The following is a 13,153-nucleotide window of genomic DNA, read 5'->3' as shown; positions in this document are numbered from 1 at the left end:
AAGGAAAACAATGGACGGCAAAGCAAGTGGAGAGACCAGTGAGGCCGGAAGCTAATTTCAGCTCTATCTCTGCAGGGAAAAGCTTCTGCCAGGTCACTGCACCTCTCACCCAGGTTCCTCCCGTCTACACTGTAACCAGCAGGGGGAGAGCAGGAAGAGGGGACTAGGTCATCTTTAACTGTCAAATCTACTCCAAGTGTCAAATCTGATGATTCAGTATCTTTTCCACAAATTGGTACTAAAATATTCTTTAATATCACAGAGTGGTCTGCTCTTGCCTAAGTAATCATTTAAAATTTTGGGGGGTGAAGTTTCTCATGTCATATCCAGTCTGCATCCTGAGCCCCCCTCCTCACAGTCCCCTGCCCTGCTTGTAGCTCTTCGAGGATGGTTACAAAGACAGTAGACTAAGAATTTGCTTCAGGGTAAGATCTAATGGAGAATTTAAGTGTTGTCGTCTGCCTAGTTGTAGCATGATTTATTTGAAACATACTTCCTTTGGTATTCAACTTAAACATTTAACTACCAAAAAAGAAATAAAAGTTAGACACTTGCGCATGAGCAGTCAGAAACGCAGGCAGATATGCAGAGGCCCCATTCTCTTCATCATGGTCCAGACTCCTGATTATTTTTGGGTAGTCATTTCCCCCCTTGGCTCGAGGAAACCAAACGTTCTAGGAGCTGCTGAATACTTGTTTATCTCACTCGTTTAAATGAATGTGATAATCTTGTGATAATCTATTCTCCGTTAGATAAGTCCACATTCATATCTTAACTACTGATTAATCAATTAAGAGATATGACAGTCTTTGGCAACTACTTATATCGTAAGTGAAGCATCCATGCCATTCATTCTAGAGTATTTCTTTAAAACTTGTTGTGACAACATTCAACACTTGGCGCGCAGGGGTATAGTCTCACTGAAGCGGTAGCTAGTTGTCATCCTGTTGAAGTAGTAGAATGTGAGTTTTTCCAGGGCCAGAAGAGGGATCGTAATAAGGAAGGAATGATCTGCTACCCTTGAAACCTAAACCAAGATCACCATTCACTCATTCAACACAAATGATTCTTAACTTCTCGCCCCATATACATAGATATGTAAACACACACAGAGGACACGTCAATTAAACCCAACAGACAAAAACCCTGTCCTCGTGAAGTAAGACAAGCAATAAATAAACAAAAACAGCGAATAGTGTAGAGTATGTTAGAAGGTCATCCGTACCATGGGGTGGAAAAACAGGGCAAAGGTGGCCGGGACGGGGGAGGGGTTGCAGGTTTTAAATGGCGGGGGTGAGGGAAGGGCGTGTAGGCCTTGTGAGAAAGGTGGCATTTGAGCAAAACCTTGACTTGCATGCAAAGGAACATGTGGACGTACAGGGAAAGTGCACTCGAGGCCGAGGGAACATAGAAGCATCTCCTGTATGCCTGGCGTGCTGTGCTCAGTCCTACCCCCCCCCCACCCCCCCCGGACAAGGTTAGAAACAAGATTCTGACTCGCAAATAAATGCAGTGGTGAAGTTGTACAAGCACTAGGTCCGGTAACACTTTTTAAAAGGTCTCTGTATCAGTGATCCCCATTTCAAGATGAAGCTTGGGTACGGGATGGCGGGAGGTGCCTCTCGGTAGCAAGCTGCTTCTCCCCTCCTGCCCCGAGCTGATTCTCCCGCAGAAGTCACTGCCTCTCGAGGCCCTTGACGCTCACCCCACTGCCAGGACTCCTTCTGAGGAGGTATTTGATCTTTAGCTTCAGGCCTCTCCAGGCCTCACTATAACCCTAGTTAAGCTGAAGATTGGAGCCCTCATCTTCCCAGGCCCGGAGCGGGTCTCAGCCCTCTGGAAGAACCCACTGCTCCCCCTTCAACATAATATCAAGAGCCCCGACATCCAAAGCAGAGGACGATTTTCCAGGTTCCTCTCAAGACCACCCTCGCGCTCGCGCTCTCCCTTCCCCTTCCTTCTTGCCTCCTCCACAGTGATGGCAAAGACCCCTCCCCCAAGAATTCCTTCCCTAATACTCTATTCTGACAGGTAGAGAGGATTTTTAATCCCATTTTTATGGTCGAGACAGTGGCTGAGAAGTTAAATAATCTACCCCAAGCCACACAGCTGTGAGTGGCGGGGCCTGCACTTGCCTGCTGGACCTGCCCCCCAGAGCACAGGCCTCTCCTCTCTCGCTCTGCCAGCCCTGGCTCCATTAAAAAGAGGTGTATGTGAGGGATTGGTGGGAGGTGCAGATCCTCCCTGGAAGCTCACTCTCAGGACTGGCCCCCCAATAGTGCTACAGCTGCCCCACAGCTCCCTCATCTCCCTCCACAGAGCTTCCAGAATCATCTTTCTCTTCATTACAGTTCTTCCTCCTCCAGGACCTTCTTTAGTTTCCCGTAGCTTTTTATAGTAAATGTCCTTCTTGCTACCCTCTCTGCACCTCGCTAGCAAGACGTTGTCTTCAGCCCCGAGTGCTCGGGCTCAGCGCCTCCACTGCCCACCTAGGAGTCAGTAGCCTTAGAGACCCTCCTCTTTGTCAGTGTCTCTGCAATACTCCAGGAATCTTCCCAGATGACCCCACTCCATGCACATGTCCCCTCAGCCGGTGTTAAAGTCTGCCTTTCCTGGTGTTGCTGGGTGGCGATCTTGAATATTGCTCTTCCCGGCTAGACTGTAATCACTTTGACAGTACACACCCAGCTCATGATTCCGTCAGCAGCTCAACAGAGAAAATTCTTGTTACTGGTCTGATGAACTCATCTGTTTTATCTTTTACTTACAAGGTTTATAAATTCTTAATATTCTGAAATCCCCCACTCTCATTTACAAAAAACCCAAATCCTAACAATCCAAAAATCAAGTTTCAAGTTTAAAGCCCCCAACACTCAGCAGTTTTGAGTTGCACTTTTAAACTCACTTCTTAATCCATTTCAGGATTCCCAATTGTTCCGAGTTAATTCTTCTTACCCAGGGTGTATTACACTTGCTCAGCACTGAATGATACAGAAAGAATGGTCTTTCTTTACTGCATAACTGACTTCACTTTTGTTCACAGGTTAAAATCAGCCCTCCATTTCACTGCAGTATTATATTGGTGGCATTTTTATTTTTAAAAAAAAAGCTTTCTTCTACATGAACTTTTGTTACAAATCAGTTTATTGGGACCAATCAATGGGCAGGACCTTTGAAAGGGTGTGGATTATCTGGTTAGCCCTTTGTGTGGCAAAAGGCTTAGATGCTGCTTAGTACTTGGCTCATTCTTCATCATGTAAAGAAGTGTTTTTTTGAAGGATCAACACCTGACTGAGCCTTGCCTTTTTCATGGTAATGTTTTCACCTGAGTTGCTGCTTATGGTACTAAGATTAGTTAACTGATACTTATTTAACCTTGGGACAATGTTTATCATAATCCGATTGGCAGATAGTCATTTTATTTGGCCTTCTCTTTATTCATCCCGACTAGCAAATCTCAGTAAAGAGTAGACTGGGAACAACTTTGCACCACCACGCCCCCTCCCCCCACACCCCAGGTCATCTCTCTCCCTTTTTTGCCTTTCCATCAAGGGGCAAGCTTTGACGCTGTCAACAAGACTAGCAGCCACCCAGACCCTCTTAGATTGAGCTCTGCTTTGCTTTTTAAAGCTGGCCTTCTCATTTCATGCTGCTGGCAGCTTTTCCTCCACAGCGTTCTCCAGTGTGATTTATTATATGACGACATTTGGAGCTGGTTTTGTTTTTTTTTTTTTTTTCCCCATGATGAATCTGCCTCATGAGCATTACCACTAATTAATATACAAAATGACCCGGCACAATTTAATAATTTGGTAATGTTTTTCGGTGTTTTCTTAAAGATGATGGTTTACAAGTCAAGGCCTGAACTTGCCTGGGTCGTGACCTCTCTGCAGTGTTTGCAGTCTTGTTAAACAAGCAGAAAAGCAAAACATAAATTAGCGTCTCCATTATAAGTTGCTCTACATTTCCCAGTCTTTCAACACTCTGATGAGCATAGTCACTACTAACCTAAGAGAAAATTTCACTAGGGAAATGGAAATTCCAACTTTCTGGAATGAGCAAAAAACTTGTTCGGTGCCGTTCTCCTAGGGCTAATGTTGTCCTCCATGAGAGAGGAGCAAGATGAGGAAATTTGAACTGTGGGCTCAGAAATATTGAAAACCTAAGGATAAAAGAAAAAACCAGTTACCTTACATTACAATGGGATGTTCCCGTCTGTGTGGCCTTTGGCATCTATTAGCTCTTAGGGGTATGTTCTTAGGGTTACCACTAGATTTTAGTGGTAAAACTTCTTTGTTAGAGCACCACTTTTCTCCAGTAGTGGAAGTTTATATGTCTTTATGCATTTGTAATTACCCAACACCCCAGTTTAGTTTTCATTCTGTTGCCTTTGGACTTATGTGTTTCTGCTCCTTCTGACTTGGAATGTCCTTCCCTCTCATCTCCCCAATGGACTTACTCATTCCTTAAGCCTCTGTTCAGCATTACCTCCACCTTCCCATGTTAGCTTGAAATTAACTATTTTGTGTCCATCTGTCTGTATAAGGTCTGTTTCATATTTCTCTAGAAAAACTGTTAGTGTCTTTAATTTTTAGTGAGTTGATTTCTTGAATAACAGTAATGGTTATCCCTTAATCTGTGCACTTCTATCCCATACATCTTTGCACAGACATCTGATATACCAATCAGTAATGCTACCAGAACATCTCAACTTTGTATCTTCAGTGCACCTTTGTTTATCTTGGTGCATTATCCATTCTCGGCACAATAGGTGGGCAAAAACAGTAAGAAAGATTGAGAAAGGCTAGCATGCCTTATTGCCAGCAGTAGTATAATGTTTATAAAATGCAAATTATTTTGGTATCTGAGCTTCAATTTTTTAAAAATATGTTCCTGCATTTATTTTCATTTTCACGTACTAATTTCTTTATTTCCAAGTTTATTTTGACTTCCTGAGTTTCTAAGATTTGTGAGTAATGATTAAAGACTTATTTGTGGAGTGAATGTAGATCATAAATCTAGTGACATTAGTTTATTTTTCTTTTTAATTGAGGTAGCATTAATTTACAACACTATCTGGGTTTCAATTGTTCAATTTCTCACCTCAGCAACCATATATATTATAGCATATCCACCATCAAATTTGAGACATTAATGTGTTTTCCCCCATGGATTCTGGATATAGTTTCCATCCCTGGCACTATCATATTTAGTTATTTAGTTGAACAAATTACATCTGTGAGATGCAACAGCTTCATCAGTAACGTAGAGACAATACAAGTACTTAAATCTCACTATTATAATGAACATTAAATAAGAGACTGATCTAAACAGTAAACAGTAGTAGATACGCAGACCCTGTCCATCATCTCCCAGTGTGCCAGAAACTAGGCTTTGTGACTCTCATGAAGGAGATCAGAAGAGTCCTCTCTGGGAAAAATTTATACATAATGACCATTAAAGATCTCCAGTAATCACTCTATCTGATCATCCTATAGTGACGTCTCAGACTCAGAACTACCAGTCATTGGTTTAACTTTTAATATGAAGCCATTCAACAAACATCTGGCCACCAAGGAAAGCCTCCAGTTTGCAAATGGGGGGAGGCCAGAGGAAACAGTGACAGAGCAGAGAACAGAGGAAAATGTTTTTAAAAGTCTCTCAGAAATCTAAACTAAGTTATTATTTCCATAAAATATAATAGGATAACATAAAAAAGGAAACATTTAAGAAACAAGAAAGAACTCTTAGAAATTAAAAATTTATAGAAAAGCTTAATATAAAGATCGCAAGGTAAAGTTGATGCTAATCCAAAAAGTATTTGAAAGAGAAAGAAATAAAAACCAGGAGCATAAAAAGAAAATGAAATTAGAAGTTTATTCTGTGTTGAGCTATATCCAACTATTCTAGAGTCCAGGGAAACAGAAAGTGAATGGAAAGAAACTTCAAAGAATCCAAGATATTTCCTAGAACTGAATGATTGGAGTTCTGTTTAGAAGAAACCCGTATCTCATGCCAGCAGAATGAGTAAAAAAAGCCTTATCTTGAGGTAAATAATTTAAGTTTTATATTATAGAACATAAAGATAAAAAAAGAGATTGTTTAAAAATTATATTTTAAAAAGTTAGAAATGGTCAGAAAACCAGGATAGCTTTGACCTTCTAGCCAGCAACACCATAGAGCAATGCCTTAAAAATTCTGTGGGAAAATTATTTCTAACCTTGTTCTCTATACTTAGCCAAACTATCAAGTATAAATACAGTATAGTTGTTAAGGTTGGAATAAAGGCTTTTCCATAAAGGCCTTTAAATTTTTGCCTCCCATACAGACTTTTTTTTTTTTTTTTTATACATGCACTGGGTACAGTGAGAAGCGCGGGAGGGTGAGAGAATTCACCAGAGCCAGAGCAGGGAGCAGAGCAGGCAGAAGGACCGAAGTACACTGCTGAGGGGAGCAGCGGGCGGCAGGAGAGGTCTGCGCGCCATGTGGGACCCTCCTTCGGTGGCCGGGGAACAGCCGGGGATCGAACTGGTGCCGCGGAGGCCGCGGGCAGCTTCGCAACCCAGCGCTCAACCGCTGCACCACTGGGGAGGCCCCCCATACAGACTTTTACAGGAAGTTTATAAAGTATGTTCACTACAGAGAAGAGGGAATAAATGAAGAAAAAAGGAGGCTAGGACATAGGGCATCTAACAGGAGAGTGGAAAATTCTAGAATTGCAGCTGAGCAGCAGACCTAGGGAACAGTCAGTTCAGATTAAACTTTGAGAACAGAGGGGCTCCAGGAGGGGAATATCTCCAAGAGGAAAAAAAAAAAAAACAACAAAAAATTTAAAAATTCCCTGACAAGTTTGAACATAGTGAAAGGATAGTGCTGGCTGTGTTTGTCTGGGAGGGAACTTTTGGTAGGTACCTGGTAAACTAAGCAAAGGAGCTGGGGGTAGGGGAGAATGCAGTTATTAACTCTAAGAAAAACAAAATGTTTCCCAAGAAAGGAAATTTATAGTGTACTATACGACTTAGCTATAAGTCATGTTTATATAATCATAGTAAATACTGAATATGAATTGTAAAATCACTATATTGGAAGGATGAAAATAGGGACACGGGGATGGTGGTAAATGCAAAATGAATGTGAAATTTCCATCATCCATACTAGGAAGTCAGTAAAACTGAAAACAAAAATCTAAAAGCAGTTGTGTTCATTGTCAAAGATAGGAAGTAATTACAGAAAGAAAAGCTAAGAAGGTTGAAAACGGCTACCTCTGGAGGCCTATCCGGAATAGTGACATAATTTTAAGGATTCCTTCCTTCTATATTTGGGGGGTTAAAAGTAAAATTTAAAATGTTTAAATGTGGGCCCCTGGGGGCGCAGCGGTTGAGCGCTGGGTTGCGAGGCTACCCGCAGCCTCTGCAGCGCCAGTTCGATCCCCGGGGACCGGTGAGGGTCCCACAAAAAAAAAAAAAAAGTTTAAATGTGACAGCTATATGAAGTTCTTAACACCATGCCTTTCACAGTTAAGTTCAAGAAATAAATTGTTATTATGCCCCTCTTCCAAAAAGCATAATAAATAATAAGCCTTGCTAAGTGGGTGATACAGACTTCATTCATTCATTCATCTCAATTTTTGCCCAGTTCCCATCATATACCCCCCATGCTGTCTGAGAAATGAATTACAAGCAGATACTACAGTGTGCTTAGTGTTTGGCTCCTGTAGCTCCCTGATTTACTGTGTTGATAGGAATGAGAAGAGCCACGGCCTCTTTCTGAATCATATTCTGAAGCAAGTGTTCTTTTTTCTGAACCATGTTAGTGATCACTTTTTTTTCCCTCAGATTTCCATAAGGAAAATTCTGAATTTTTTCTTCTCTTTGGCTTAATCAATTGTGTTTCAGCAATTAAATAAAGGAATATTGTCCGTTACTCTGGTTTCCTAATTAGCCCTGTCCTACGCATTCTAAGTATGTCTCCTCTTGTGATCAGGGCCGCAAGCTTCTCATCATCGGGACCACGAGCCGCAAAGATGTCCTTCAGGAGATGGAGATGCTCAATGCTTTCAGCACCACCATCCATGTGCCCAACATTGCCACGGGAGAGCAGCTGCTAGAGGCTCTGGAGGTGAAGATGCGCCAGTGGTTTGCATTCTGAACAGGAATGAATTGAGGCTAGAAGTAACGCGGAGGGTGCCATGTTATTTTGCACTGGTGCTTAGTTTCTGGGCCAACCTAGGATTTGGAGCCTGGGATGTACCTTCAGTCATTTTCAGGAGTTAAAATAAGAAGAGTGAATCCAAGTGAGAGGGAATTAATTTCCCAGTCCTCTGTGTAGGCAGCGTACAAGCTCCCAGGAATGAGTTCCTCTGTACCCAGCATGAGTGGGCCACAGGGACCAAAAACCAGGAATGGCGAAGGAGAGTAAAGTAATCAATATATGCAAACTTGCTCAGCAGCAACAGTCAGGGCTTCTGCACATGCCCGTGACCCATACAATTGGGGTATACTCCCAACAAAATAGAAATCATCTGTATGATAAATGTCTCCAGGGTCTAGTTAAGTGGCTTTTGTGCCAAGGTTGGGCAAGAGAATTAAATTTAGTCTGCTTTGAAACATACAGATTGTTCCTAGAAAGGAATGTTAAAAATTTTAACTGATATTTATTATGGATTGGTGCTTCTCTCCCCCAGCAAATATCCCTCTAAATGATAACAGAGATCCATAGGGAAGGAGGCTTTAGGACACCAGTCTTTGCTTTGATATCTGTACCTACTGAGTACAAGGTCAGGTTAGATTTTTAAATATGGGACAGTATTGTCAGCTTCAACCAGTTCTTATCACGGTTCTTTTTTTTTTTTTTAAAGATGTATTTATTTATGCATACAAGAACTGGGGTACAGACAGGCCAGAGATGCGGGGGGTGAGAGGATTCACCAGAGACAGTGGGGAACAGAACAGGCAGATTGGCCGAAGTACATTGCTGAGAGGAGCAGAGGGCGAGTCAAGAGAGGTCTGCTGCTCCATGTGGGTTGTTCCCTGGCTGGCCGGGGATCGAACTCATGCTGCAGAGCCTGTGGATTGCTTCGTAGTACGGTGCTTAACCTCTTGCGCCACCAAGGAGGCCCCTTACCATGGTTCTTTTAAAGGTAAACGTGAGAATGAATTAATGTTGCTGATGTACTTGCTATAAAAGTGCTTTCATGACTTTTATTGTTTTTGTAGCTTTTGGGCAACTTCAAGGATAAGGAACGTACCACCATCGCCCAGCATGTCAAAGGGAAGAAGGTCTGGATAGGAATCAAGAAGCTGCTGATGTTGATCGAGATGTCCCTGCAGGTAAGATGCTTCCTTCTCGGTGCAGTACAGACCCAGAAGCTTCAGGGCCTTCCCAGAGGTTTCATTTCCTATCTCTGTTAAGGTTTTAATGCATTTAAGTTCTAATTCTCTTATATTATTTTTGAACTCAGGTTGGTATCAGGAGCCTGCTTCGGAGAGCAAACAGTAATTCATTAGTGCATCTCTTTCCCACTTCTTAAAATTCAAAGATAGGAGAAGGATTATAAAGTTCCTTCTAGTTTTAATTTAGGGAGTCACTAGATCTTAGAACTAGAAAGGAACAATTGATCTGCTGCCCCCTTGTTTTAGAGACGAGGGTACCGAGTGTCCCATGGGCTGGTTGTCATTGGGTTACCCGAGGTTGCACAGCCGGTTTTCAATGGCAGGCAGTGGTGTTGCCCATTGGAGACCAAGAAAGGACTGGTATACACCAAAGAGCCTGGAGATTGTTTTAAGAGACAAGCTAATTGAGTTGTCCAGATTAGATTGAGGTTTTGTATAGCCTGGCCTTGCCGGCTCCTGGAAATCCATTCCAGCTACTATGGGGTCAAAGCATCCAGGATCATATAGGGCACTGAGCCCCAGGCGACTGCCAGGACAAAGGCAGATGAACCTCCTTTGGGGCTTTCTCACATCTGCTCACTTACCTTTCATCTTGTTGGAAGGTAGTCTGCCCTCTCTGTGCCATCCTGTGCCTGTGTTCCGCACCTAAAATTGTTGGAGGAGAAATGTATCATAGGTCTACGATTTGGGGACCTTGGCTCTCCCTCATATTGAATCCACAGCCCCTGAATAGAGGTGGACACACGGCAGGCTGCTCAGTAAACTTGAACCTCTCCCAGGTGCCGGGTCCCAGACTGGCTGCGTTCTAATCATTACTGCTCAGTCCTGCCCTCAGTGAGCAGTTGGTGGCAGAGACTGAGCTGACATTTCACAATGACATCTCAAGTAGGGCCTGGGACCTGTCACTCGAAGGGAATATTTTCTAATCTGTGCTGGGTAACTTAAAATAAAACCGTGGCTTTCAGGAGCCTGCAGTTGAATCGTTTGCACTTTCAGCTGGACCATTCCAAAGCCAATGTATTTATTTATTTTCCTTAATGAGCAGTCCAGTTACCGACTAATCACTTTGCTTAAGATTATTCTTAGTAAGGTGCATAGGCAGACGTATTGTCTCTTTCCTTGGAAGAAGATAAATCTGTCAGATAGTCAGCTCTTCTCTTCTTCATTTTTTTTTTAGCTTCAACTCATTTTTTTTCAATAATTGCATAGAAGAAACTATGTGCGTTTTTTTCTCCAATCCCTAACCCTTCCTCTTCCTTTGATGCCTGCAGGTCAGTGATCAAGTTAATGCCTCTTATGTACGTGGGGCAGAAAGTGAGAGTGGGGCGCTCAGGCCTAATCTTCAGCGACTGACACTTCATAGGCCTCTGAGTTTGAACCCCTTCATGTCAAATGGATTTCGTGCAGCTGAGTGAATTCTCTTTAGATCTGCCTTAGAGAGGCTGAGTCTAAGTGGAGAGGCATGTAGTTTAGCAGAATATAAGTCATGTTACCTCTCTGTTCACTATACACAATTCTGTTAAAACTTGCACAGTGCTGAGGATCTGCTCTGACTGGATGTCACCTGAGGGAATAAAGTCATTTATCTAGATTACTTTTTTCCTCCCTTTCTCTTGACTTTTAATTCCATCGCTACAGGCAAGTCAGTAAGTCGTTGCTCACACATATTAAATATATTTAATGGGCAAAGACCTGCAAGTACCGACTACAGCTGAGCTCCAGCCAGTTCCATTTTTTTTTTTAAAGAACTTGACAATTGATTCATATGTAATTCTATTCCCAAAGAGGAAAAATGTTTCTTTTGTTAGCGATTCACACTTTTTCTTAGTCCTTTGTAGTCTGACCTCTTAACTTTGATACATTTGAAACTTCTGTTCCATGTTTTTCTGAGATAGAAGAAATCTTTTAAAAAAAAAAAAATGGTTGGAGGGGGGGAATCCAATTGCACATTTACGCACAGCTGCAGTGAGTGTTTGAAAGCTGTTCCTGGAGGGCAGGGAGTTCCCTCTTGAGAAACAGACTCCTGCTCTGGAACATTTTTGAAAAGTTAGGTGTGTTTCTTACTATAAAAATTCATCTTAAGGAATTAAAGATGTTTTTAATGATCATTTTTTAGATAACTTCACATTTCTGGTGGACCAAAGAGAATAAAATGTAGTTACATACCAAACAACTGGTATAAATATGAATATAAAATGGAAATCAATTTGGATAATGAATAACAACAACCAGAACCAAAACTCAGATAGTCCCCATCGCTCCTTGCACTCACGATCCTGCTCTCAGTTATAGGAGACCCAGATTATCTAGCGACGGTGTCAGAGAAGTCATCTCCACTCTTCAATTTTTAATTTCAGCACAGTTTTTTCATTAATTGCAAAAAAGAAGCTGTGCGAGGAAGACGAAGGCTGAGGAAGGCTGCTCTGCTGATCACAGAGTTAAAGGGCTATTTTTTAGTCATCTTATCCAGTCTCATTGGTGTCTTCGAGTCTGGTCTCCCTTTATACCTCAATCCTACGAATCCAATGCCGTTTGACCCCATCAGTGGCCACCGCGTGGCCTCATTCTGTCCTGCTCTATGCCTCTCCGGCCTTCCGCCTCCTCACACAGCACTGCCCAGGGAGCCCTGCCCAGGCGCTGTGAACACCATCCGGGGCCTCGGAAACCTTGCTCATGGCCCTCCTCTATGCTAGTAAATCCCATGCACGTCTCCCGAGTGACGTAACCTTGTTCGCTGCGCACCAGAATGCTGGTCAAGGAGCAGGTAGCACATTTCTGTGACTCAGCAGAGACAGATGGAGGATGAAACCAAGCATTTCCTTGGCATGAAGTAAGCGCTTAGTTATTAACCCGTCATCTTTATTTCTTCTGACATCTTTAGATGGATGCTGAATACCGTGTGAGAAAATTCCTGGCCCTCTTAAGAGAAGAAGGAGCGTAAGTACACACCACGCTAGAGGCTGTCAGCCAGGCTGACCCTCTGTTCAGCCCCAACGCCTAGGCTCAGAGTCGCTCTACAGTGTCTAGAAATTTGAGTTCACAACCTTTCTTGGACAACTTTTTTGCCGTTTATTAGACTTCTTTGCTGTGTTGTAGGTCTGAGAGACCAAGCAAGGGAATTGGTTGCACTGTTGGTTTGCTCTCCCTGTCCTGCTTCACAAAACTTGCTTGTCACAATGCAGGGAAGAACTCAATGGTACATATTTATTGGAACCTGTTTTTCAATGCATGGAGCCGTGACCTCCTTGTGAAATGCTCACCTACTAGCAAATGCGTAGTGAAAAACGTAGAAGCTCTTATGTAGTGATGAAGGGCTTTTTGCAGACCCCCCATGTGTTGTGTGTGTGTTTTGGGTTTTTTGCAGTAGCCCCCTTGACTATGAAAATGGATTATTTTCAAGCACATAGTGACCAAGAGAAGCGACCAAGGTGAAGATCGCCTGGGGCCTTCACGACGTACTCAAGATACTGGACTGGGTGTAATGTCCCTCCCGCCATGCGCTCGCTCTGCATGAGTAGTGCGGTAACCTCCCTCTGCCTCCTGAGATACCCCTGTTTTGTGGAAGGCATCAATTTGCTCTAGAATGCTGTGCTTACCTCTCTGTGCAAGCTAAGATGATTCCTTCTTCTCAGCCTCTAAGTGTATTTGTGAACACTATACATCACCCCCACCGCCACCATCCAACTCTCAATAAACAAAATGCTGTTGCAAGACAACATGGGCCTATTGGAAGGAAGAGTGTAGATCAGTGACTAGAGGTG

At 42.8% G+C, this 13,153-nt stretch overlaps 1 protein-coding gene across 1 annotated transcript in view; it reads left to right on the top strand.

Annotated features, from left to right (window-relative positions):
* The window catches only part of NSF (N-ethylmaleimide sensitive factor, vesicle fusing ATPase), a gene marked incomplete at its 5' end in the record, with an annotated part of 136,043 nt that extends 123,214 nt beyond the window's left edge, over window positions 1-12,829 (top strand). The window contains 4 exon segments of the mRNA XM_084238538.1: window positions 7,984-8,118; window positions 9,216-9,329; window positions 12,274-12,329; window positions 12,757-12,829. Of these exon segments, the coding sequence (XP_084094664.1) occupies window positions 7,984-8,118; window positions 9,216-9,329; window positions 12,274-12,329; window positions 12,757-12,799 (348 nt within the window). The 3' untranslated portion in view covers window positions 12,800-12,829.
* Between the last annotated feature and the right edge of the window lie 324 nt (window positions 12,830-13,153).

The sequence above is a fragment of the Talpa europaea genome (genome assembly GCF_964194135.1).
Source record: "Talpa europaea genome assembly, chromosome: 7".
Taxonomy (NCBI): domain Eukaryota; kingdom Metazoa; phylum Chordata; class Mammalia; order Eulipotyphla; family Talpidae; genus Talpa; species Talpa europaea.
Note: the sequence above shows the minus strand (reverse complement) of the source record. Positions and strands in the feature narration are given on the sequence as shown.